Raw genomic sequence first — 27,905 nt, 5'->3', positions numbered from 1 at the left:
CGGGAATGGGGATCAGGAATGGGGATCAGGAATGGGGATCAGAACGGAACAGGGGATCAGGAATGGGGGATCAGGAACGGGAACTGGGGATCGGGAATGGGGATCAGGAATGGGGATCAGGAACGGGAACAGGGGATCGGGAATGGGGATCAGGAATGGGGGGATCAGGAACGGGAACTGGGGATCGGGAATGGGGATCAGGAATGGGGGATCAGGAACGGGAACTGGGATCGGGAATGGGGATCAGGATGGGGGATCAGGAACGGAACAGGGATCGGGAATGGGGTCATGGGCAGCTCCTGGCACAGCAAGCACGTCCGCTCAGGGCTGAGGAATTGGGGATGGGGTTCAGGAACGGGAATGGGGATGCCCACGGGGCTGGGAGTGGGAACGGGGTCATGGGGGATCGGGGCAGTGGATCCCAGGGACAGTGGGGAACTCAGGAGGGTGACACGGGGCAGTGGATCCCAGCCCGGGGGTGACAGGGACAGTGGATCCCAGGGGGGTGACACGGGGCAGTGGATCCCAGGGACATTGGGGACTCCGGGGGGGTGACACGGGGCAGTGGATCCCAGGCCCGGGGGGTGACAGGGACAGTGGATCCCAGGGGGTGACACGGGGCAGTGGATCCCAGGGACATTGAGGGGTGACACGGTGCAGGGGATTATGGGGGAGTGGCACGGGGCAGTAGATCCAGGGACACTGAGGGGTGACACAGGACAGTGGATCCCAGGGACATTGGGGGACTCAGGGGGGGGGTGACACAGGGCAGTGGATCCCTGGTCCCAGGGAGGTGACACGGGCAGTGGATCCTGGGGACACTGAGGGGTGACACAGGGGGGGTGACACAGGGCAGTGGATCCCAGGGACACTGAGGGGTGACACGGGGCAGTGGATCCCGGGGACATTTGGGGGACAGTGGGTGACACGGGGCAGTGGATCCCGGGGACACTGGGGGACTCAGGAGATGACACAGGGCCAGTGAATCCCAAGGAGGTGACATGGGACAGTGGATCCCAAAGACATTGAGGGGTGACAGGAAGTGACAAAGGGCAGTGGATCCTGGGGAGGTGACACAGGACAGTGGATCCAGGGACATTGCGGGTTCACACAGGGCAGTGGATCCAAGGGAGGTGACACAGGACAGTGGATCCCAGGGACATTGGGGAACTCAGGGAGGGGTGACAGAGGGCAGGGGATCCCAGGGACAATGGGGGACAATGGGAGGTGACACAGGGCAGCGGATCCCAGGGGGGTCACGCAGGGCAGTGGATCCTGGGGACACTAGGAGGGTGACACGGGGCAGTGGATCCCAGGTCCAGGAGGTGACACAGGGGAATGGATCCCAGAGTATTGTGGGGTGACAGGGGTGACACAGGCAGTGGATCCCGGGGAGGTGACACGGGGCAGTGGATCCTGGGGACATTGGGGGACATTTGGGGGTGACACAGAGCAGGGGATCCCAGTCCAGGAGGTGACGCAGGGCAGTGGATCCTGGGGACATTGAAGGGTGACACAGGGCAGTGGATCCCAGGTGCCAGGGGGTGACACAGGGCAATGGATCCCAGGGACATTGTGGGGTGACAGGGGGCAGTGGATACCAGTCCCAGGGAGGTGACATGGGGCAGTGGATCCCAGGGACACTGGGGGACTCGGGGTGACACAGGGCAGTGGATCCCTGGGACACTGAAGGGTGACACAGGGCAATGGATACCAGGGACATTGTGGGGTGACAGGGGGTGACACAGGGCAGGGGATCCCGGGGAGGTGACACGGGGCAGTGGATCCAGGTCCCAGGAGGTGACACGTGGGCGGTGCATCCCAGGGGGGTGACAGGGGACAATGGATCCCAGGGACACTGGGGGGTGACACGGGGCGGTGCATCCCAGGGGGGTGACAGGGGACAATGGATCCCAGGGACACTGGGGGGTGACACGGGGCGGTGGATCCCAGGGGGGTGGCAGGGACAATGGATCCCAGGGACACTGGGGGGTGACACGGGGCGGTGGATCCCAGAGGGGTGACACGGGACAATGGATCCCAGGGACACTGGGGGCACTGGGGGGTGACACGGGGCGGTGGATCCCAGGGGGGTGACAGGGGACAATGGATCCCAGGGACACTGGGGGTGACACGGGGCGGTGGATCCCAGGGGGGTGACAGGGGACAATGGATCCCAGGGACACTGGGGGTGACACGGGGCGGTGGATCCCAGGGGGGTGACAGGGGACAATGGATCCCAGGGACACTGGGGGGCACTGGGGGGTGACACGGGGCGGTGGATCCCAGGGGGGTGACAGGGGACAATGGATCCCAGGGACACTGGGGGGTGGCACCGGGTCCCCCGGGTGCCACGGTGGCCCCGCACCTGGGCACGTCGTGCAGCGCGGGCAGGTGGCAGCGCAGGTGGAAGCAGCGCTGGCAGCGGTCGCACATCACCACGGCCCCGGCCTGGCCGCACACGCGGCAGCACGAGACCCCCGGGACCCCCACGGGGACGCCGGGGACGCCCACGGGGACCCCCCCGGGGACACCGGGGACAGGGCTGGGTCACCCGGGGCGGGGGGCAGCAGCCCCACGGGTTTGGTGTCCCAGTGTCACCGGTGTCACCGATGGGCGACTCCTGCTGCTCCTCCTGCAGGGGGGACACGGTCAGGGACAGGGACAGGGACGGGGGACAGGGAAAGGGGACAGGGATGGGGACAGGGACAGGGACAGGGACAGGGAAAGGGACGGGGACACAGGGATGGGACAGGGACAGGGATGGGGACAGGGATGGGGACAGGGATGGCGACAGGGGACAGGGATGGGGACAGGGGACAGGGACAGGGATGGGGACAGGGATGGGACAGGGGACAGGGATGGGGACAGGGATGGGGACAGGGGACAGGGTCGGGGACAGGGATGGGACAGGACAGGGATGGGGACAGAGGATGGGGACAGGGGCAGGGACAGGGGACAAGAACAGGGAACAGGGATGGGGACAGAGGAGAGGGGACAGGGACGGACAGGGATGGGGACAGGGGACAAGGACAGGAACAGGGATGGGGACAGGGAAAGGGGACAGGGGACAGGGAGAGGGACAGAGGAGAGGAACAGGGGACAGGAGGCAGGGGACAGGGGACAGGGATTGGACAGGGGACAGGGATGGGGACAGAGACAGGGATGGGACAGGGATGGGACAGGGACAGAGACAAGCACACAGTCAGGGGACAGGGACAGGGGACAGGAGACAGGGGACAGGGGACAGGGGACAGGGATAGAGAAAGGGTTAGAGACAGGGACAGGGATGGGACAGGGATGGGACAGGGGACAAGGACATGGACAGGGGAGAGGGACAGGGACACTGGAGCGCGATGGGAGGGGACAATGGGGACACTCACGTGGGTGGGATAGGGACACAAGGGATGGGGACGGGGACAGGGGACGCTAACTGGGATGGGACAAAGGGGTATGGGGAGGGGGACACAGGGGAGGGGACACAGGTGTCACTCACCTTGACCAGCGGCGCTCCGTGCGGCTGCACCGTCCCCGCCGTCCCTTCTGTCCCGGTGTCCCCTCAGTGCCAGCTGTCCCGGTGTCCCCGGTGTCCCCGGTGTCCCCTGCTCGATGACGATGAGGCTGAACTCGCGCGCCGAGGGCCCGGGGAAGATGCGGAACACGGGCGGCTGCGCCGGGTCCAGCTCCAGGTCCAGCTCCAGGCGCTCCAGGCTCACCCGGGGCTGCTTGGGGAGCCGGGGGGGGCTGCCCCACACCGAGGGGGGGCCCCGTCTGTGGGGGACAGCAATGTCACCAGGGCACCCCAAAACCCGGGGGCTGCCCCACACCGAGGGGGGGCCCCGTCTGTGGGGACAGCAATGTCACCAGGGCACCCCAAAACCCGGGGGGCTGCCCCACACCGAGGGGGGGCCCCGTCTGTGGGGATAACGGGGTCACCAGGGCACCCCAAAACCCGGGGGGCTGCCCCACACCGAGGGGGGGCCCCGTCTGTGGGGACAGCAATGTCACCAGGGCACCCCAAAACCCGGGGGGCTGCCCCACACCGAGGGGGGGCCCCGTCTGTGGGGACAGCAATGTCACCAGGGCACCCCAAAACCCGGGGGGCTGCCCCACACCGAGGGGGGGCCCCGTCTGTGGGGACAGCAATGTCACCAGGGCACCCCAAAACCCGGGGGGCTGCCCCACACCGAGGGGGGGCCCCGTCTGTGGGGAAACGGGGTCACCAGGGCACCCCAAAACCCGGGGGGCTGCCCCACACCGAGGGGGGGCCCCGTCTGTGGGGAAACGGGGTCACCAGGGCACCCCAAAACACCAGAGCACCCCAAAACCCGGGGGGCTGCCCCCCACCGAGGGGGTCCCCTCCTGTAGGGATAATGGGGTCACAGGGGGACCCCAAAACATCTGGGGCTGCCCCACGCCGAGGGTGAGCCCTCGTGGGGGACACCAATGTCACCAGGGCACCCCAAAACACCTGGGGGCCCCAAAACCTCGGGGGGCCCCAAAACCCCTGGGAGCTGCCCTGGGGGTCGGGGGGCGCCCCTCCTGAGCAACAGTGGGGTCACCTGGGCACCCCAAAACCCCTGGGAGCCCCTTCTGTGGGACAGCAATGTCACCAGGGCACCCCAAAACCGGGGGGCTGCCCCAAAGCAAGCAGGGATCCCTGCTGGGGGACACCAATGTCACCCGGGGGTCCCTGGGAGCTCGGGGACAGGGACAGGGACAGGGCACGGGAGGACAAGGGACGGTGACAAGAGCTGGGAACTGGAGGACAGTGACAGTGACAAGGCTCAGGGGTGGTGGGGACAGTGACAGGGGGACCCAGGACTGGGGACAGGGACAGTGACAAGGCTGGGGAAGGTTGGGGACAGGGACAGGGACATCCTGGGAGGGGCTGCAGGTGGCCCTGGCCAGGGTGACAGGTGAGGTGACAAAGGACAGAGGGTGGCAGGGTGACAGGTGACAAGGGACACAGGGGTGACAGGGTCACAGGGTGACAGGTGACAGAGGACACAGGGGTGACAGGGTCGGGGTGACAGGGTCCCCTCCCCCCTCGTTACCGTTTAACGAGCAGCTTCTTAACGAGCTTCTCCTCCCGGGGGGAACGGCCGGGGACCCTCCTGCGGGACAGGGACAGGGACAGGGACAGATGGCATCAGGGACAGGGACAGGGACAGGGACAGGGACAGATGGCATCAGGACAGGGACGGGGACAGGGACAGGGACGGGGACAGGGACGGGACAGGGACAGATGGCATCAGGGACAGGGACGGGGACAGGGACAGGGACGGGGACAGGGACGGGGACAGGGACAGATGGCATCAGGGACAGGGACGGGGACAGATGGCATCAGGGACAGGGACAGGGACAGGGACAGGGACGGGGACAGGGACAGGGACAGATGGCATCAGGGACAGGGACGGGGACAGGGACAGGGACGGGGACAGGGACAGGACAGATGGCATCAGGGACAGGGACGGGGACAGGGACAGATGGCATCAGGGACAGGACGGGGACAGGGACAGGGACGGGGACAGATGGCATCAGGGACAGGGACAGGGACAGGGACAGATGGCATCTGGGACAGGGACGGGGACAGGGGACGGGGACAGGGACAGATGGCATCAGGGACAGGGACGGGGACAGGGACAGGGACAGAGGCATCAGGGACAGGGACAGGGACAGATGGCATCAGGGACAGGGACAGGGACAGTGTCACCAGGTACAGTGTCACCCTGGGGCAGGGGACAGGAGGGGCCAGGATGGCGGTGACAAAGGACGGGGGGTCCCAGGGGTGGTGACAAGGGACAGGGGGGATCCCAGGGGGTGACAAGGGACAGCGCCCCCCGTCCCCACTCACGCGCTCCCTGCGGTGACGCCGTTCTCAGGGCTGGTGGCTGGGGACAAATGCCACATCAGGGACTGCCCCAGGGTCCCCTCCCCTGTCCCCAACCTGTGTCCCCATGTCCCCTCCCCTGTCCCATGTCCCCCTCCCCTGTCCCCGTGTCCCCATCCCCAAGTCCCTATAGCCCATCTCCCCTCCCGTGTCACTATGCTGTGTCCCCTCCCCTGTCCCCGTGTCCCCTCACCTGTCCCACTCACCGTGTCCCCTCCCATGTCCCCGTGTCCCCTCACCCGTCCCACTCACCGTGTCCCCTCCCATGTCCCCGTGTCCCCTCCCATGTCCTGGCCACGTCCCCCTCCCTTGTCCCATCCCCTCCCGTGTCCCCTCTCCTGTCTCTGTGTCCCCTGTCCCTATGTCCCCTCCCGTGTCCCCATGTCCCTTCACCAGTTCCCCTCCCCTGTCCCCATCCCCTGTCACTGTCCCCATCCCTGTCCCCACGTGTCCCCATGTGTCCCCATCCCCTGTCCCCTCCCGTGTCCCCATGTCCCTTCACCAGTTCCCCTCCCCTGTCCCCATCCCCTGTCCCCACGTGTCCCATGTCCCCATCCCCTGTCCCTCCCATGTCCCCTCTCCCCGTGTTCCCTCACCGGTTCCCCTCCCCTGTCCCTGTCCCCATCCCTGTCCATGTCACCCTCCCGTGTCCCGTGTCCCCTTCTCTGTCCCCATGTCCCCCTCCCATGTTGCCTTCCCTTGTCCCCTCTCCTGTCCTCATGTCCCCTGTCCCCATGGCCCCTCGTCACCCTTCCCTCTCTCCTCCCTGTGTCCCCTCCCCTGTCCCCATGTCCCCTTCCATGTCCCCTCCTCTCCCCTCTCCCCGTGTCCCCTGCCCTGTCCCCATGTCCCCATGTCCCTCCCCTGTCCCCTCCTGCGTCCCTGTCCCCATGTCCCTCCCCTGTCCCCTCCTGTGTCCCTGTCCCCATGTCCCCTCCTCACGTCCCTCCTGTGTCCCTGTCCCCATGTCCCCTCCCACGTCCCCTCCCCTGTCCCGTCCCCATGTTGCCATCCCTGTCCCCGTGTCCCCTCCCCTGTCCCCATTTCCCCTCCCCTTCCTGTGTCCCCTCCCCTGTCCCCCTCCCATGTCCCCTCCCCTGTCCCCTCCTGTCCCCTCACTGCGTCCCCATCCCCTGTCCCTTCCTGTGTCCCCTCCCTGTGTCCCTTCGTCCCCATCCCATGTCCCCTCCCGTGTCCCCGTCCCCGTGTCCCCCTCTCCTATCCCTCTGTGTCCCCACCCCGTCCCCTCCCTTGTCCCCTGTTCCCGTATCCCCATCCCAGTGTCCCCATGTCCCCTCCCCCGTCCCCATGTCCCCCTGTCCCTCTGTGTCCCCATCCCCTGTCCCGTGTCCCCATCCGTGTCCCCATGTCCCCATTCCTGTCCCTCTGTCCCCCCGTCCCTGTCCCGTGTCCCCATCCCTGTCCCCTCCCATGTCCCCCCCATCCCCTGTCCCTGTGTCCCCTCCCCTGTCCCCTGTCCCTGTATCCCATCCCAGTGTCCCCATGTCCCCTCCCCTGTCCCCATGTCCCCATTCCCTGTCCCTCTGTCCCCTGTCCTGTCCCGTGTCCCCATCCCTGTCCCCTCCCCTGTCCCTGTGTCCCCTCCCCGGTCCCTGTGTCCCCATGTCCCCCATCCCCTGTCCCAGTGTCCCCTCCCCCATCCCCTGTCCCTGTGTCCCCCATCCCCTGTCCCTGTGTCCCCTCCCCGGTCCCCTGTCCCTGTCCCTGTGTCCCCTCCCCTGTCCCTGTGTCCCCTCCCCTGTCCCTGTGTCCCCCGTGTCCCCTCACCGCGCTGTGGGCTGGGGGTGGCCGCGGGCTCCAGGGGGGGAGGTGACATCCGGGGGGGAGGTGACACCTGGGGGGGAGGTGACAGCCGGGGGGGGCCCTGCAGGAGCAGCTCCGGGGCCACCGGGGGCGCGGGACAGCCTGGGGACACCACAGGGAGGGGACATCAGGGGGTGGCACCCCGGAATGTCACCAGGGTACCGGTGGGGACATCGGGGAGAGGTGGGGACATTGGGGACAATCACAGGGGGATGGGGACAATCATGGAAGGGTGGGGACATCATGGTGGGGGTGGCACCTCCAGAATGTCACCCAGGTACCTGTAGGGAACATCACGGAGGGGTGGGGACACTGGGGACAATCACAGGGGGGTTGGGGACATTGTGGGGGGGTGGCACCCCCAGTGTCCCCCATTACCTGCTGGGTGGGGGAGGGGCCGTGGGCGGGGCTCCGCGGGGGGGGGAGGGGCGGCTCCGAGACGATGGCACCTGGGGGGGGAGGGGTCAGGGACACCGGGGTCACCTGGCACCCCCCCCGTGTCACTGTCACCCCCCCCCGTGTCATTGTCACCCCCTCCCCTGTCACTGCCACCCCCCCATGTCACTGTCACCCCCGTGTCATTGTCACCCCCCTGTGTCACTGTCACCCCCTCCCTGACACCCCCCTTGTCATTGTCACCCCCTCCCCCTGTCACTGCCACCCGTGTCACTGTCGCCCCCTGTGTCATTGTCACCCCCCCATGTCACCTGTCACCCCCCCTGTGTCACTGTCACCCCCTCCCTGACACCCCCCTTGTCATTGTCACCCCCCCCTCCCCATGTCACTGCCACCCGGGTCACTGTCGCCCCCCTGTGTCATTGTCACCCCCTGTGTCATTGTCACCCCCCCTGTCATTGTCACCCTCCCGTGTCACCCGTGTCACTGTCACCCCCATGTCACTGTCACCCCTGTGTCATTGTCACCAGTGTGTCCCCTGCCACCCCCTCCCTGACACCCCCATGTCACTGTCACCCCCTCCCTGCCATCCTTTGTCCCCCGTCCCCCCTCCCTGGGTCCCTCTGTCACCGCTGCCCTCAGCCCTCCCGTCCTTTGTCACCCCGTGCCCCTGTCCCTTGTGACCCTGTCCCCCAGTGTCCCCCCGGTGTCCCCTCAGTGTCCCCAATGTCCCCAGTGTCCCCACTGTCCCCATGTCCCCAATGTCCCCAATGTCCCCATTGTCCCCTCAGTGTCCCCAATGTCCCCTCAGTGTCCCCAGTGTCCCCATGTCCCCAGTGTCCCCATGTCCCTCACTGAAGCTCTGGGCGCTCCGTGTCCATCCCTGCCGGTCCCAATGTCCCCAATGTCCCCATGTCCCCTCAGTGTCCCCAGTGCCCCCATGTCCCCATGTCCCCAGTGTCCCCATGTCCCCATGTCCCCATGTCCCCTCAGTGTCCCCATGTCCCCATGTCCCCATGTCCCCTCAGTGTCCCCAGTGCCCCCATGTCCCCATGTCCCCATGTCCCCAGTGTCCCCAATGTCCCCATGTCCCCTCAGTGTCCCCAGTGCCCCCATGTCCCCATGTCCCCATGTCCCCAGTGTCCCCAATGTCCCCATGTCCCCTCAGTGTCCCCATGTCCCCATGTCCCCATGTCCCCATGTCCCCTGTGTCCCCATGTCCCCATGTCCCCATGTCCCCGTGTCCCCTCAGTGTCCCCATGTCCCCATGTCCCCATGTCCCCGTGTCCCCTCAGTGTCCCCATGTCCCCATGTCCCCATGTCCCCATGTCCCTCACCAAAGCTCTGTGCACTCCGTGTCCATCCCTGCCGGTCCCCTCAGTGTCCCCAGTGTCCCCATGTCCCCTCAGTGTCCCCATGTCCCCATGTCCCCATGTCCCTCACCGAAGCTCTGTGCGCTCCGTGTCCATCCCTGCCGGTCCCCTCAGTGTCCCCAATGTCCCCATGTCCCCTGTGTCCCCATGTCCCCATGTCCCCAGTGTCCCCATGTCCCCTGTGTCCCCATGTCCCCTCAGTGTCCCCATGTCCCCAGTGTCCCCATGTCCCTCACCGAAGCTCTGTGCGCTCCGTGTCCATCCCTGCCGGTCCCATTGGAATTTCAGCTCCCCCTGAGGCTCGGGGGGCTCCAGGGGCACCCCCAGGGCCCCGAGCAGCTGCGCCTGCACCTGGGGACACATTGGGGACATTGGGGACACATTGGGGACAGTGGGGACATTGGGGACATTGGGGACACTGACACCCCCAGGGCCCCGAGCAGCTGCGCCTGCACCTGGGGGGACATTGGGGACACAACGGGGACATTGGGGACAATGGGGACATCATGGAACCCCCAGGGCCCCCAACAGCTGCAGCTGCACCTGGGGGGACATTGGAGACACATTGGGGACACACTGGGGACATCAGGGGGACACTGACACCCCCAGGGCCCCGAGCAGCTGGGCCTGCACCTGGGGACACATTGGGGACATTGGGGACACATTGGGGACAGTGGGGACATTGGGGACATTGGGGACAATGACACCCCCAGGGCCCCAAGCAGCTGGGCCTGCACCTGGGGGGACATTGGGGACATTGGGGACACATTGGGGACATTGGGGACATTGGGGACAATGACACCCCCAGGGCCCCAAGCAGCTGGGCCTGCACCTGGGGGGACACTGGGGACACATTGGGGACATCAGGGGGACACTGACACCCCCAGGGCCCCCAACAGCTGGGCCTGCACCTGGGGGGACATTGGGGACATCAGGGGGACACACTGGGGACATCAGGGGGACACTGACACCCCCAGGGCCCCGAGCAGCTGGGCCTGCACCTGGGGACACATTGGGGACACATTGGGGACACATTGGGGACATCAGGGGGACGCTGACACCCCCAGGGGAGAAAATGGGGAAAACAGAAAAATTGGGAGAAATGGGGAAAAATGGAGAGAAATGAAAAGAAATCAGGAGAAACGGGGGAAATGTGGAGGAATGGGGTCAAATGGGGAGAAATTTGGAAAGCATGGGAAAAATAGGGGAAAATGGGGGAAAATGGGGGAAAATGGGGAGGAATAGGGAAAATGGGGGGAAATGGGGAGGAATGGGGAAAAAATGGGGAGAAACAGAAAGAAAATGTGGGGAGAAATGGGGAAAAATGGAGAAAAAATTGGGAGGAATGGGGAGAAATGGAGAAACATGGGGGGGAAATGGGGGAAATGGGGAAAAATGGGGAAAAATGAAGAGAAATCAGGAGAAATGGGGGAAAATGTGGAGAAATGGGGTCAAATGGGGAGAAATTTGGAAAACATGGGAAAAATAGAGAAGAATGGGGGGAAATGGGGAGGAATGGGGAAATTGGGGGGAAATGGGGAGGAATGGGAAAATTGGGGGGAAATGGGGAGGAATGGGGAAACTGGGGGGAAATGGGGAGAAAATAGTGGAGAAAACAGTGGAGGAAATGGGGCTGGCTCCATTGTGAGAGCACAGAGTCCCAGCTAAAAAGGCCACAAGTGTCCCCAAGTGCCACCCTGTCCCTCAGGGGTCCCTGGGTGTATCTGGGGGTTCCCAGGGCACATTTTGAGGCACATTTTGGGGTATTTGGGGGTTTGTCTGTGTCTCACCAGCCTCCTGGAGAGCAGCAGGGCAGTGCCGTGGGAAGGAGAAAATGGGGAGGAATGGGGAGAAATGGGGAAAAATGGGGAGAAATGGGGAAAAATTGGGGAAATGGGGACAATGGGGAAAAACAGGGAGAACATGGGGGAAAATGGGGAGGAATGGGGAAAATGGGGGAAAATAAGGAAAAACTGAGAAAATTGAGAAAACGGGGGGAAACAGGGAAAAATGGGGAGAAATGGGGGAAAATGGGGAAAAATGGGGAGAAATGGGGAAAAATTGGGGAAATGGGGACAATGGGGAAAAACAGGGAGAACATGGGGGAAAATGGGGAGGAATGGGGAAAATGGGGGAAAATAAGGAAAAACTGAGAAAATTGAGAAAACGGGGGGAAACAGGGAAAAATGGGGAGAAATGGGGGAAAATGGGGAAAAATGGGGAGAAAACAGTGGAGAAAATGGGGAAAACAGAGAAATGGGGAGAAATGGGGGAAAATGTGGAGAAATGGGGTCAAATGGGGAGAAATTTGGAAAACATGGGAAAAATAGAGAAGAATGGGGGAAAATGGGGAGGAATGGGGAAAATGGGGAGGAATAGGGAAAATGGGAGGAAACGAGGCTGGCTCAACTGTGAGAGCACAGAGTCACAACCACAAAGGCCACAAGTGTCCCCAGGTGCCACCTGCACCCTCAGGGGTCCCTGTGTGTATTTGGGGGGTTCTCTGGGTGTATTTGGAGGTACATTTTGGGGTCCCAGGGTGTATTTTGGGGCACAATTTGGGGTTTTTGGGGTCTCACCAGCCTGCGGGACAGCAGCAGGGCGGTGCCGTGCCGCCCGTGCAGGGCCCGTTTCCCGAAGCGCAGCGCGCACTCTGGGGGATCCCTGGCTGTATTTGGGGTGTATTTTGGGGTACAATTTGGGGTTTTTGGGGTCTCACCAGCCTCCGGGACAGCAGCAGGGCGGTGCCGTGCCGCCCGTGCAGGGCCCGTTTCCCGAAGCGCAGCGCGCACTCTGGGGGATCCCTGGCTGTATTTGGGGTGTATTTTGGGGTACAATTTGGGGTTTTTGGGGTCTCACCAGCCTGCGGGACAGCAGCAGGGCGGTGCCGTGCCTGCCGTGCAGGGCCCGTTTCCCGAAGCGCAGCGCGTGCTCTGGGGGTTCCCTGGCTGTATTTGGGGGGTCCCAGGGTGTATTTTGGGGCACAATTTGGGGTTTTTGGGGTCTCACCAGCCTCCGGGACAGCAGCAGGGCGGTGCCGTGCCTCCCGTGCAGCGCCCGTTTCCCGAAGCGCAGCGCGTGCTCCTGCAGCCGCCGCAGCCGGCTCAGCTCCCGGCGCTGCCGCTCCAAACGCTGCCGGCGGCCCTCGGTCACACGCTGGGGACAGCACGGGGACAAGGATCTAATCAGAATTGTCATTCACTTATCATTATTTATTTATAAATATCGATCATTTTATTTATAATTATTATATTTATTTATAGTTATTTATGTTATATACAATGCCGCTCCAGGCGCTGCCGGCGGCCCTCGGTCACACGCTGGGGACAGCACAGGGACAAGGATCTAATCAGAATTGTCATTATTTATCATTATTTATTTATAAATATCGATCATTTTATTTATAATTATTATATTTATTTATAGTTATTTATGTTATATACAACGCCGCTCCAGGCGCTGCCGGCGGCCCTCGGTCACACGCTGGGGACAGCACAGGGACAAGGATCTAATCAGAATTGTCATTCACTTATCATTATTTATTAGTTATTTATCATTATTAATTTAGAATTATTTATAATTTTTATTTATCGTTATTTATTTAGAATTATATATCGCTTTAATTATAATTATTTATAATTATTTATAGTCATTTATATTATATATAACGCCGCTCCAGGCGCTGCCGGCGGCCCTCAGTCACACGCTGGGGACAGGAAAGGGACAAGGATTTAATTAGAATTGTCATTATTTATCATTATTTATTTATAATTATATAGGATTTTCTTTATAATTATTATATTTATTTATAGTTATTTATGTTATATATAACGCCCTCCAGGCGCTGCCGGCGGCCCTCGGTCACACGCTGGGGACAGGAAAGGGACAAGGATTTAATTAGAATTGTCATTATTTATCATTATTTATTTATAATTATATAGGATTTTCTTTATAATTATTATATTTATTTATAGTTATTTATGTTATATATAACGCCCTCCAGGCGCTGCCGGCGGCCCTCAGTCACACGCTGGGGACAGGAAAGGGACAAGGATTTAATTAGAATTGTCATTATTTATCATTATTTATTTATGATTATATATAATTTTATTTATAATTACTATATTTATTTATAGTTATTTATGTTATATATAACGCCCTCCAGGCGCTGCCGGCGGCCCTCGGTCACACGCTGGGGACAGCACTGGGACAAGGATCTAATCAGAATTGTCATTCACTTATCACTATTTATTAGTTATTTATCATTATTTATTTAGAATTATTTATAATTTTTATTTATCATTATTTATTTAGAGTTATATATCACTTTATTTATAATTAATTATAATTATTTATAGTTATTTATATTATATATAATGCCGCTCCAGGCGCTGCCGGCGGCCCTTGGTCACACGCTGGGGACAGCACAGGGACAAGGATTTAATTAGAATTGTCATTATTTATCATTATTTATTTATTTATAATTATATAGGATTTTATTTATAATTATTATATTTATTTATAATTATTTATGTTATATACAACGCCGCTCCAGGCGCTGCCGGCGGCCCTCGGTCACACGCTGGGGACAGCACAGGGACAAGGATCTAATCAGAATTGTCATTTAGTTATCAATATTTATTTATAATTATACATCATTTTATTTGTAATTATTATGTTTATTCATAGTTAATTATATTATACATAATGCTGCTTCAGGCACTGCCGGTGGCCCTTGGCCACACACTGGGGACAGGAAAGGGACAAGAATTTACAGAAAATTGTCACTTATTTATCAATATTTATTTATAATTATATATTATTTTATTTATAATTATTTCTATTTATTTATAGTTATTTATATTATATATAGTGCTGCTCCAGGCACTGCCGGCGGCCCTCGGTCACACGCTGGGGACAGCACAGGGACAAGAATTTACTGAAAATTGTTATCATTTATCATTTTTATTTATAATTTTTTTTTTATAATTATATATAATTTTATTTATAATTATTTCTATTTATTTATAGTTATTTATATTATATATAACGCTGCTCCAGGCGCAGCCGGCGGCCCTCGGTCACACACTGGGGACACCAAAGGGACAAGAATTTATTTAAAATTGTTATTATTTATCATTATTATTTATATTATTTATAGTTATTTATTTATAATTATATATAATTTTATTTATAATTATTTCTATTTATTTACAGTTATTTATATTATATATAACGTTGCTCCAGGCACTGCCGGCGGCCCTCGGTCACACACTGGGGACACCAAAGGGACAAGAATTTATTTAAAATTGTTATTATTTATCATTATTATTTATAATTATTTTTTTATAATTACATATAATTTTATTTATAATTATTTCTATTTATTTACAGTTATTTATATTATATATAACGTTGCTCCAGGCACTGCCGGCGGCCCTCGGTCACACGCTGGGGACAGCACAGGGACAAGAATTTACTGAAAATTGTCATGAATTTATTACTATTGTTTATTTATCATTCTGTATTCATAATTATCAATTATTTCATTTATAATAATTTGGCTCAGCTCCTGGACACTCAGGGACAATCAGGGACAATCAGGGGACACTCAGGGACACTCAGGGACAATTGGGGACACTCAGGGGACATTCAGGGACACTCAGGGGACACTTGGGGACACTCAGGGGACACTCAGGGGACACTCAGGGGACACTCAGGGGACAATGGGGACACTCAGGGGACACTCAGGGGACAGTCAGGGGACAGTCAGGGGACACTCAGGGGACACTCAGGGACACTCAGGGGACACTTGGGGACACTGAGGGACAATCAGGGGACACTCAGGGACACTCAGGGGACACTCAGGGGACACTCGGTGACACTCAGGGGACACTCAGGGGACACTCAGGGACACTCAGGGGACACTCAGGGGACACTCAGGGACACTCAGGGGACACTCAGGGGACAATGGGGACACTCAGGGGACACTCGGGGGACACTCAGGGGACACTCAGGGACACTCAGGGGACACTGAGGGACAATCAGGGGACACTGAGGGACATTCAGGGGACACTCAGGGACACTCAGGGGACATTCAGGGACACTCAGGGGACACTTGGGGACACTCAGGGACACTCAGGGGACACTCAGGGGACACTCGGGGGAGGATTCTGGTCACAAAAATCAAACCTTTGCCATTTATCCATTTGGATTTCTCATTGGTTATTTACACCAGCAGTGTCCCCATGGCACTGACACCGACTGTGACACTCTGGGGACACTCAGGGGACACTGAGGGGACACTGGGGACAGCCAGGGGCGGTGGCACTCTCACCTGCACGTCCCCCATGAGGACCTTGGCGCGTTTGTTGAGCTCCCTCATGGCCTGGAGGACGGCGAGCTTCACCTGCACCTGCAGCTGCTTCTGCGTGTCCGAGATGTGACGGGACCTGGGGACATCGGGGACATTGGGGACACTGGGGACATTGGGGACATTGGGGACACACAGGGGACATTGGGGACACACAGGGACATCGGGGACATTGGGGACACTGGGGACATTGGGGACATTGGGGACACTGGGGACAGAGGGGACACTCAGGGGACATGGAGGGGACATTGGGGACATTGGGGACACTGGGAACATTGGGGACATTGGGGACACTGAGGGGACATTGGGGACACTGGGGACATTGAGGGGACACGTGCGTGCAGGCAGGCGCTGCAGCGCTGCACCTCGCTGTGTTTGTCAGGGACACAGTGACACTCAGTGACACACAGTGACACTCAGTGACACTCAGTGACACTCAGGTGACACTTGGGGACACTCAGGTGACACAGGTGACACTGACCGTGCGTGCAGGCGGGCGCTGCAGCGCTGCACCTCGCCGTGTTTGTCAGGGACACAGTGACACACAGTGACACTCAGTGACACTCAGTGACACACAGTGACACACAGTGACACACAGTGACACAGAGGTGACACACAGTGACACACAGTGACACAGAGGTGACACAGGTGACACTTGGGGACACTCAGGTGACACTGACCATGCGTGCAGGCGGGTGCTGCAGCGCTGCACCTCGCCGTGTTTGTCAGGGACACAGTGACACAGTGACACACAGTGACACACAGTGACACTCAGTGACACACAGTGATACACAGTGACACACAGTGACACACAATGACACACAATGACACAGTGACACTCAGTGACACTCAGGTGACACTTGGGGACACTCAGGTGACACTGACCGTGCGTGCAGGCGGGCGCTGCAGCGCTGCACCTCGCCGTGTTTGTCAGGGACACAGTGACACACAGTGACACACAGTGACACACAGTGACACTCAGTGACACTCAGGTGACACTTGGGGACATTTGGGGACACTGACCGTGCGTGCAGGCGGGCGCCGCAGCGCTGCACCTCGCCGTGTTTGTCAGGGACACAGTGACACAGTGACACACAGTGACACACAGTGACACTCAGTGACACACAGTGACACACAGTGACACAGTGACACACAGGTGACACACAGTGACACACAGTGACACACAGTGACACAGAGGTGACACACAGTGACACACAGTGACACAGAGGTGACACAGGTGACACTTGGGGACACTCAGGTGACACTGACCGTGCGTGCAGGCGGGCGCCGCAGCGCTGCACCTCGCCGTGTTTGTCAGGGACACAGTGACACAGTGACACACAGTGACACACAGTGACACTCAGTGACACTCAGTGACACTCAGTGACACTCAGGTGACACTTGGGGACACTCAGGTGACACTGACCGTGCGTGCAGGCGGGCGCTGCAGCGCTGCACCTCGCCGTGTTTGTCAGGGACACAGTGACACACAGTGACACACAGTGACACACAGTGACACACAGGTGACACACAGTGACACACAGTGACACAGAGGTGACACTCAGGTGACACTTGGGGACACTCAGGTGACACTGACCGTGCGTGCAGGTGGGCGCCGCAGCGCTGCACCTCGCCGTGTTTGTCAGGGACACAGTGACACAGTGACACACAGTGACACACAATGACACAGTGACACACAGGTGACACTCAGTGACACTCAGGTGACACTTGGGGACATTTGGGGACACTGACCGTGCGTGCAGGCGGGCGCCGCAGCGCTGCACCTCGCCGTGTTTGTCAGGGACACAGTGACACACAGTGACACACAGTGACACACAGGGACACAGTGACACACAGTGACACACAGTGACACACAGTGACACACAATGACACAGTGACACTCAGTGACACTCAGGTGACACTTGGGGACACTCAGGTGACACTGACCGTGCGTGCAGGCGGGCGCCGCAGCGCTGCACCTCGCCGTGTTTGTCAGGGACACAGTGACACACAGTGACACACAGTGACACACAGGGACACAGTGACACACAGTGACACAGTGACACACAGTGACACACAGTGACACACAGTGACACACAGTGACACTCAGTGACACACAGTGACACACAGGTGACACAGGTGACACTTGGGGACATTTGGGGACACTGACCGTGCGTGCAGGCGGGCGCTGCAGCGCTGCACCTCGCCGTGTTTGTCAGGGACACAGTGACACAGTGACACACAGTGACACACAGTGACACTCAGTGACACTCAGTGACACTCAGGTGACACTTGGGGACACTCAGGTGACACTGACCGTGCGTGCAGGCGGGCGCCGCAGCGCTGCACCTCGCCGTGTTTGTCAGGGACACAGTGACACAGTGACACACAGTGACACACAGTGACACTCAGTGACACTCAGTGACACTCAGGTGACACTTGGGGACATTTGGGGACACTGACCGTGCGTGCAGGCGGGCGCCGCAGCGCTGCACCTCGCCGTGTTTGTCAGGGACACAGTGACACTCAGTGACACACAGTGACACACAGTGACACACAGTGACACAGTGACACTCAGTGACACACAGTGACACACAGGTGACACAGGTGACACTTGGGGACACTCAGGTGACACTGACCGTGCGTGCAGGCGGGCGCCGCAGCGCTGCACCTCGCCGTGTTTCTCCGCCAGGCGCTGCAGCAGCGCCGACAGCACCGAGCGCTGCTGGAGAACGGCCTCGGCCACGGGCTGGGAGCTGGGGGGAATGGAGAGTAATGACCGCAATGACAGTAATTAGCAGCAATTAACACTAATTAGACTCACCGGTTCTGTCGGTGTTCCCTCCAGCGGCACTCCCAGCTACAATAAATACAATAACTAATGAATTAGCGGTAATTAGCAGTAATTAACGTTACTCACGGGTGGCGCCGGTGCTCCCTGCAGTGGCACTCCCGGTTCCAGTACTGAGAGTAATTAGCAGTAATGACAGTAATTAATTAATTAACAGTAATTAACGTTCATTAGACTCACGGGTGTTGTCAGTGCTGCCCCCAGCGGCAGTCCCGGGTACAGCAATTAATTAATTAGCAGTAATTAACACTAATTAGACTCACGGGTGCTGTCGGTGCTCCCTCTGGTGGCACTCCCGGTTACAGTAATGACAGTAATTACAGTAATGACAGTAATTAATTAATTAGCATGAATTAACACCCACAGGTGCTGTTGGTATTCCCTCCAGTGACACTCCCAGTTACAGTAATGACAGTAATTACAATAATTAATTAATTAACAGTAATTAACATGAATTAGACTCACAGGTGCTGTCAGTGTTCCCTCTGGTGCCACTGCCGGTATCAGCAATGACACTAATTAATTAATTAGCAGTAATTAAGGTTAATTACACTCACAGGTGCACTCGGTGTTCCCTATCCTGGCACTCCTGGTTACAGTAATGACAGTAATTACAGTAATTCATTAATTAACAGTAATTGGCATTAATTAGACTCACAGGCGCTGTCAGTGTTCCCTCTGGTGGCACTGCCGGTTACAGCAATGACAGCAATTAATTAATTAATTAGCAGTAATTGAGGTTAATTACACTCACAGGTGCACTCAGTGTTCTCTATCGTGGCACTCCTGGTTACAGTAATGACAGCAATTGATTCATTAGCAGTAATTAACATTAATTACACTCACAGGTGCGGTCAGTGTTCCCTCTGGTGGCACTGCCGGTATCAGCAATGACAGTAATTAATTAATTAGCAGTAATTAAGGTTAATTACACTCACGGGTGCACTCGGTGTTCCCTATCGTGGCACTCCCGGTTACAGCAATGACAGTAATTATAGCAATGACACTAATCACAGTAATTAACGTTAATTACACTCACAGGTGCTGTCTATTCTGTCTCTGGTGGCACTCCCGGTTACAGAAATGACAATACTTCATTAATTAGCAGTAATTAACGTCAATTAAACTCACGGGTGCTGTCAGTGCTGCCCCCAGCGGCACTCCCATGTACAGCAATTAATTAATTAGCAGTAATTAACACTAATTAGACTCACAGGTGCTGTCAGTGTTCCCTCTGGTGGCACTGCCGGTTACAGCAATGACAGCAATTAATTAATTAGCAGTAATTAATGTTAATTACACTCACGGGTGCACTCGGTGTTCCCTATCGTGGCACTCCCAGTTACAGTAATGACAGTAATTACAGTAATTCATTAATTAACAGTAATTAACACTAATTAGACTCACAGGTGCTGTCTATTCTGTCTCTGGTGGCACTCCCGGTTACAGTAACGACAGCAATTAATTAATTAGCGGTAACTAACACTAATTAACGTTACTCACGGGTGCTGTAGGTGCTCCCTCCGGTGGCACTCCCAGTTACAGTAATTACAGTAATTAACTTTAATTACACTCACAGGTGCTGTCTGTGTTCCCTCAGGTGGCACTCCCGGTTCCAGTAATGACAGCAATGACAGTAATTAATTAATTAACAGTAATTAACGCTAATTACACTCACAGGTGCTGTTGGTGCTCCCTCCTGTGGCACTCCCCGTTACAGCAATGACAATAATTAATTAATTAGCAGTAATTAACGCTAATTAGACTCACGGGTGGTGGCGGTGCTCCCTCCTGTGGCACTCCCCATTACAGCAATGACAATAATTAATTAATTAGCAGTAATTAACGCTAATTAGACTCACGGGTGGTGGCGGTGCTCTCTCCTGTGGCACTCCCCGTTACAGCAATGACAATAATTAATTAATTAGCAGTAATTAACGCTAATTAGACTCATGGGTGGTGGCGGTGCTCTCTCCTGTGGCACTCCCGTTACAGCAATGACAATAATTAATTAATTAGCAGTAATTAACGCTAATTAGACTCACGGGTGGTGGCGGTGCTCTCTCCTGTGGCACTCCCGTTACAGCAATGACAATAATTAATTAATTAGCAGTAATTAACGCTAATTGGACTCATGGGTGGTGCCGGTGCTCTCTCCTGTGGCACTCCCGTTACAGCAATGACAGTAACTAACACTCACGGGTGTGATCAGTGCCAGCAGCAATGACATTAATTAGCAGTAATTAGCAGTAATTAGCAGTAATTAGCAGTAATTAGCAGTAATTAGACTCACGGGTGGTGGCGGTGCTCTCTCCTGTGGCACTCCCATTACAGCAATGACAGTAACTAACACTCACGGGTGCGATCAGTGCCAGCAGCAATGACATTAATTAGCAGTAATTAGCAGTAATTAGGGTAATTAACGCTAATTAGACTCACGGGTGGTGGCGGTGCTCCCTCCTGTGGCACTCCCGTTACAGCAATGACAGTAACTAACACTCACGGGTGCGGTCAGTGCCAGCAGCAATGACATTAATTAGCAGTAATTAGCAGTAATTAGGGTAATTAACGCTAATTAGACTCACGGGTGGTGGCGGTGCTCCCTCCTGTGGCACTCCCCGCAGGTCAGGCTCTCGCAGGAGCTGCAGAACAGCGCCAGCGGCTCCCGGGGGTGCGAGCGGCACCAGGACGGGACGGGACCCGTGGGATCATTGGGATCATTGGGATCGTTGGGATCCATGGGATCGTTGGGATCCATGGGATCATTGGGATCATTGGGATCGTCGGGAACGGATGGAGAGCCTGGGGACAGAGGGAAGGGGAGAACTGGAATGGGAATGGGGGAATGGGAATGGGAGAAACTGGAATGGAAACAAAAACGGCAACAGAAACAGGAACGGGGGAACGGGGAAAACTGGGAATAGGAGCAAGGGAATTCCCATTCCCATTCTCATTCCGCCATTGCCAATTCCCCCAATCCCCCATTCTCATTCCCATTCCCCCATTCCCATCCCCATTCCCATTCCCCCATTCCCATTGCCATTCCCATTCCCCCATTCCCATTCCCATTCCCCCATTTCCCCATCCCCATTCCCCCATTCCCATTCCCATTCCCAATCCCCCATTCCCAATAGTAATGGGAATGGGTAAAACTGGTAAATTGGCAATGGGGGAATGGGAAGATGGAATGGAAATGGGAATGGGAAAATGGGACAATGGAAATGGGAAAACACAGGAATGGGAATGGGAAAATGGGAACAGGGGAATGGGATTGGGAAAATGGGACATGCAATGGGAACATGGGAATGGGGATGGGGATGAGGGAATGGGAATGGGGGAATGGGGAAAACTGGGAATAGGACCAAGGGAATTCCCATTCCCCCATTCCCAACTTCCCCCATTCTCTTTCCCATTCCCAATTACCCCCATTCCCATTCCCTTTCCCCCATTCCCAATGGGAATGGGGAAAACTGGGAAATTGGGAATGGGTGAATGGGAAGATGGAATGGAAATGGGGGAATGAGAATGGGGGAATGGGAATGGGAAAATGGGACAATGGAAATGGGAATGGAAAAAAAAAAGCAATGGGAATGGGAACACTGGAATGGGATTAGGAAAATGGGAATTGGAATGGGAATATGGGAATGGGGGAATTGGCAGAATGGGAATGGGGGAATTGGCAGAATGGGAATGGAGAATGGGAATGGGGGAATGGGAACAGGGGAATGGGATTGGGAAAATGGGAATTGCAATGGGAACATGGGAATGGGGGAATGGGAATGGAGGAAATTGCAATGGGAACGGGAACAGGAATGGGGGAAACTGGGAACGGGAACATCGGAATGGGGGAAATTGGGAATGTGGGAATGAGAAGCAGAGAATGGGAATGGGAAAACTGGAATGGGAACACAAACGGGAACAGGAATGGGGAACTGGGAACATGGAATGGGGGAATGGGGGACACTGGGAACAGGAACGTGGCAATGGGGAAATGGGGAATAGGGAAATGGGAATATGGCAATGGGAAAATGGGAGAATGGGAATGGGAACAGGGAAATGTGATTTGGAATGGAAAAGTGGGAACAAGGGAATGAGAATGGAGATGGGAAAATGGGAATAGAAATGGGGGAATGGGAATGGTGGAAATTGGGAATGGGAAAATTGGAATGGGAACAACAATGGAGAAAATTTGGAATGGGGGAATGGGGGAAACTGGGAATGGCAACAGGAATATGGGAACAGGGGAATGGGATTGAGAATATGGGAATTGGAATGGGAACACGGGAATGGGAATGGGGGAATGTGAAATGGGACCTGGAATGGAGGAAACTGGGAATGGAGGAATGGGAATGCGAAAATTTGAATGGGAATGGGGGAATGGGAATTGGAATAAGAACACGGGAATGCAGCAATGGGGGAATGGGAATGGGGTAGGAATGGGAATGGGAACACGGGAATGAGGGAATGGGGAAAATTGGGAATGGGAACAGGAATAGGGAAAATTTGGAATGGGGGAAATTGGGAACAGGAACATGGCAATGGGGGAAACTCGGAATGGGGGAATGGGAATAGAAATGGGAAAATGGGAACGGGCTGGGAATTGGAATGGGAACGTGGAAATGGGAACATGGGAATAGGGGAATGGGAATGGAAACGTGGAAATGAGGGAATGGGGGAAATTGGGAATGGGGAAAACTGGGAAATTGGAAATGGGAGAATGGGAATGGGAAAACTGGAATGGGAACACAAATGGGAACAGAAACAGAAATGGGGGAATGGGAATGCGGAAAACTGGGAAATTGGGAATGGGGGAATGGGAATAGGAAAATTGGAATGGGAACACGAATGGGAACAGGAACAGAAATGGGGGAATGGGAATGGGGAAAATTGGGAAATGGGAAATGGGGAAATGGGAACAAGAATGGAGGAAATTGGGAATGGAATGGGAAAATGGGAACGGGAACACAAATGGGAACAGGAACAGGAATGGGGGAACTGGAATGGGAACGTGGCAATGGGGGAATGGGGGAATGGAGAAAACTGGGAAATTGGAATGGGAATGGGAAAATTGGAACTGGAATGCAAACGGGAATGGGAACAGAAATGGGGAATGGGAATGGGGGAAACTCGAAACATGGAACGGGAATGGGGGAATGGGAATGGGAATGGGGAAAACTGGGAATGGGGGAAATGTGAAACTGGGAACAGGAATGCAGGAATGGGAATGGGGGAATGGGATTGGGAATGGGAATGGGAATGGGGAAACTGGGAATGGAGGAATGGGAGCATGAAATGGAAATGGGAATGGGAAAATGGGAATTGCAGTAACAACATGGGAATGGAGTAATGGGGGAATGGGAATGGGGGAATGGGAATGGGGTAGGAATGGGAATGGGAACATGGCAACGAGGGAATGGGGAAAATTGGGAATGGGAACAGGGGAATGGGAAAATTGAAATGGAAACACAAATAGGAACGGGAATGGGGGAAACTAGGAATGGGAATGGGAATGGGGGAATGGGATTGGGAAAATGGGAATTGGAATGGGGGAAACTGGGAATGGGGGAATGGGAAGATGGAATGGAAATGGGAATGGGAAAACAGAGGAATGGAATTGGGAACATGGGAACAGGAGAATGGGATTGGGAAAATGGGAATTGCAATGGGAACATGGGAATGGGGGAATGGGAATGGAGGAAATGGGAATGGGAACAGGAACGGGAGAAACTGGGAATGGGAACATCGGAATGGGGGAAATTGGGAATGTGGGAATGAGAAGCAGAGAATGGGAATGGGAAAACTGGAATGGGAACACAAATGGGAACAGGAATGGGGAACTGGGAACATGGAATGGGGGAATGGGGGAATGGGGGAATGGGAATGGGAATGGGGAATGGGGGAACAGGAACAGAAATGGGGGAAATTGGGAATGGGGCAACGGGAGAACGGGGGAAACTGGACACAGGAAAATGGCAACGGGGAAAATCGGAAAATTGGGAATGGGGGAATGGGAACGGGACAGTGGGAATGGGAATGGGAATGGGAATGGGAATGGGAATGGGGATGGGCATGGGAATGGGCATGGGGATGGGGTGGCACCAGGAATGGCATCAAGATGGACCTACTGATACAGTCAGCACCTTGTAACGGGCACAGGCAGGGGACGACACAGCGACACAGGTGTGACACAGGGAGGTGACACAGGGAGGCGACACAGGTGACAATGAGGTGACAAGGAGGTGACAATGAGGTGACACTCACGCAGGGGTTCCACTCGGTGCTCCCGGGTGTACCTGACCCTCAGGTGAGCCCCCACGCAGGTGGCACACAGCCATGGGGACAGGCACAGGGTGACACAGGGAGGTGACACAGTGACACAGGGAGGTGACAATGAGGTGACAACGAGGTGACAATGAGGTGACAATGAGGTGACACTCACGCAGGGGTTCCACTCGGTGCTCCCGGGTGTACCTGACCCTCAGGTGAGCCCCCACGCAGGTGGCACACAGCCATGGGGACGGGCACAGGGTGACACAGGGAGGTGACACAGTGACACAGGTGACAAGGAGGTGACAATGAGGTGACACTCACGCAGAGGTTCCACTCGGTGCTCCCGGGTGTACCTGACCCTCAGGTGAGCCCCCACGCAGGTGGCACACAGCGGCTCCGAGCACTCCAAGCAGAAGCTGGTGGCGCTGGCGTTGTCCTCGCAGCTGGTGCAGCTCTGGGGACGAGGGACAGTTCGTTAACCACCAGGGTTAATTAGCGCTAATTAGTGTTAATTAGGGTTAATGAGGCCGTACCTGGCTGCTGGCGCTGGGCTGCAGGAACAGGTTGTCCATGATGTCACCCAGGGGACACTGCTGGTGGCACACGGGGCACTCGAACGCTGAGGGGACACCGAGGGGACACCGAGGGGACACAGAGGGGACACACAGGGACAGGGAGGGGACACCGAGGGGACAGGGAGGGGACACCGAGGGGACACCGAGGGGACAGGGAGGGGACACGCAGGGGACAGGGAGGGGACAGGCAGGGGACACAGAGGGGACAGGCAGGGGACACACAGGGGACAGGGAGGGGACAGGCAGGGGACAGGGAGGGGACAGGGAGGGGACACAGAGGGGACAGGCAGGGGACAGGCAGGGGACAGGGAGGGGACACACAGGGGACAGGGAGGGGACACACAGGGGACACGCAGGGACACAGAGAGGACACAGAAGGGACACGGAAGGGACACCCAGGGGACACGGAGGGGACACACAGGGGACACGCAAGGGACACACAAGGTACAGGGAGGGGACACACAGGGGACACAAATGGGACAGAGTCATCCCGTGGTGTCCGTGTCACCTCCCTGTCACCTCCATTGTCACCTCCACTGTCACCTCCCTGTCACCTCCACTGCCACCAGGGCCACCAAGGTCACCTCAGGGAGGGACAGGGGACACCCGTGTCCCCAGGGAGGGGACAATGTCACAGCGGGGTTGGTGTCCCCAAGGAGGGGACAGGGCAATCTCCCAGTAGCTCCCAGTGGCTCCCAGTAACCCCCAGTGCTCCCAGTAAGCCCCAGCATCCCCAGTAACCCCCAGTGCTCCCAGTATCCCCCAGTATCCCCAGTAACCCCCAGTACCTCCCAGTATCCCCCAGTATCCCCAGTAACCACCAGTGCTCCCAGTATCCCCCAGTATCCCCAGTAATCACCAGTAAACACCAGTACACACCAGCGATCCCAGTAACCCCCAGTGCTCCCAGTAACCCCCAGTGCTCCCAGTAACCCCCAGTACCTCCCAGTGGCTCCCAGTGCTCCCAGTAACCCCCAGTATCCCCAGTAACCACCAGTAAACTCCAGCGATCCCAGTAACCCCCAGTATCTCACAGTGTTCTCAATCTCTCCCAGTATCTCCCAGTGCTCCCAGTAACCCAAATAACCCCCAACATCTCCCAGTCTCTCCCAATGCTCCCAGTGACCCTGAGTGTTCCCAGTAACCCCCAGTATCTCCCAGTAACCCCCAGTATCCCCAGTGTTCCCAGTCTCTCCATGTGTTCCCAGTCAGCCCCAGTATCCCCCAGTATTCCCAGTAATCCTCAGTGTTCCCAGTATCTCCCAGTAATCCCCAGTATCTCCCAGTGTTCCCAGTAATCCCCAGTCTTTCCAATATCTTCCAGTGCTCCCAGTAAGCCCCAGTGTCTCTCAGTATCTCCCAGTGCTCCCAGTAATCCCCTGAGCATCCCCAGTAACCCCCAGTAACTCCCAGTGCTCCCAGTAACCTCCAGTGATGCCCAGTCTCTCCCAGTGCTCCCAGTAACTCCCAGTGTTCCCAGTAACTCCCAGTCTTTCCAATATCTCCCAGTGCTCCCAGTAACCCCCAGGGCTCCCAGTATCCCCCAGTAAACTCCAGTATCTCTCAGTATCTCTCAGCGCTCCCAGTGACCCCCAATGCCCCCCAGTATCTCCCAGTAACCCCCAGTATCTCCCAGTGGCTCCCAGTAACTCCAGTGCTCCCAGTAACCCCCAGTATCTCCCAGTGTTCCCAGTATCCTCCAGTATCCCCCAGTGCTCCCAGTGACCCTCAGTATCTCCCAGTCCTCCCAGTAACCCCCAGGGCTCCCAGTATCCCCCAGTAAACCCCAGTATCTCTCAGTCTCTCCCAGTTCTCCCAGTAACCCCCAGTATCTCCCAGTGGCTCCCAGTAGCCCCCAGTGCTCCCATAATCTCCCACAGCTCCCAGTAACCCTCAGTATCTCCCAGTAACCCCTCAGCGCTCTCAGTATCTCCCAGTATTCCCAGTAACCCCCAGTGCTCCCAGTAACCCCCAGTGATCCCAGTAACCCTGTGTGCCACCCCAGTATCTCCCAGTATCCCCAGTAACCCCCAGTGCTGCCAGTATCTCACAGTATCTCCCAGTGTTCCCAGTAACCCCCAGTACCCCCCAGTGCTCCCAGTATCTCCCAGTATCCCCAGTATCCCCCAGTATCCCCCCTATCCCCTTACCGTTCTTGTCCCCGTGCTCGCTGCCGATGCAGCCCCGGCACACGGAGTGCAGGCACGGCAGCAGCTTCGGTTTCCGCTGCGGGCTCAGCCGCTGCCTGCAGGCCCCGCAGAGCTCCAGCAGCCCCAGCGGCTCGGGCAGCTCCGCTCCGCTGGCCCCGGGGCCGCTCCCGAGCGCCGCCGCCACCTCAGGCGCCGCCATG

General features: G+C 56.6%; 1 protein-coding gene across 1 annotated transcript; it reads right to left on the bottom strand.

The window, feature by feature from the left end:
- Window positions 1–197: 197 nt before the first annotated feature.
- LOC128949863 (transcription intermediary factor 1-beta-like) lies at window positions 198–27,905 on the bottom strand. The gene is given in 19 exon segments (XM_054294725.1): window positions 198–327; window positions 2,369–2,551; window positions 2,553–2,635; window positions 3,446–3,560; window positions 3,562–3,771; window positions 5,058–5,117; window positions 5,858–5,894; window positions 7,682–7,819; window positions 7,999–8,029; window positions 8,096–8,166; window positions 9,723–9,837; window positions 12,496–12,642; window positions 15,824–15,938; window positions 17,286–17,317; window positions 18,531–18,615; window positions 21,296–21,512; window positions 25,302–25,434; window positions 25,514–25,599; window positions 27,706–27,905. Coding segments are annotated over 19 exon segments (2,187 nt in total). The 5' UTR covers window position 27,905.

This window comes from Melozone crissalis, unplaced genomic scaffold (assembly GCF_028551555.1).
Source record: "Melozone crissalis strain CALT ecotype California unplaced genomic scaffold, PUWL_Pcris_2 ptg000320l_1, whole genome shotgun sequence".
NCBI classification, from domain to species: Eukaryota; Metazoa; Chordata; class Aves; order Passeriformes; family Passerellidae; genus Melozone; species Melozone crissalis.
This window is presented reverse-complemented; position numbering and strand designations above follow the sequence as displayed.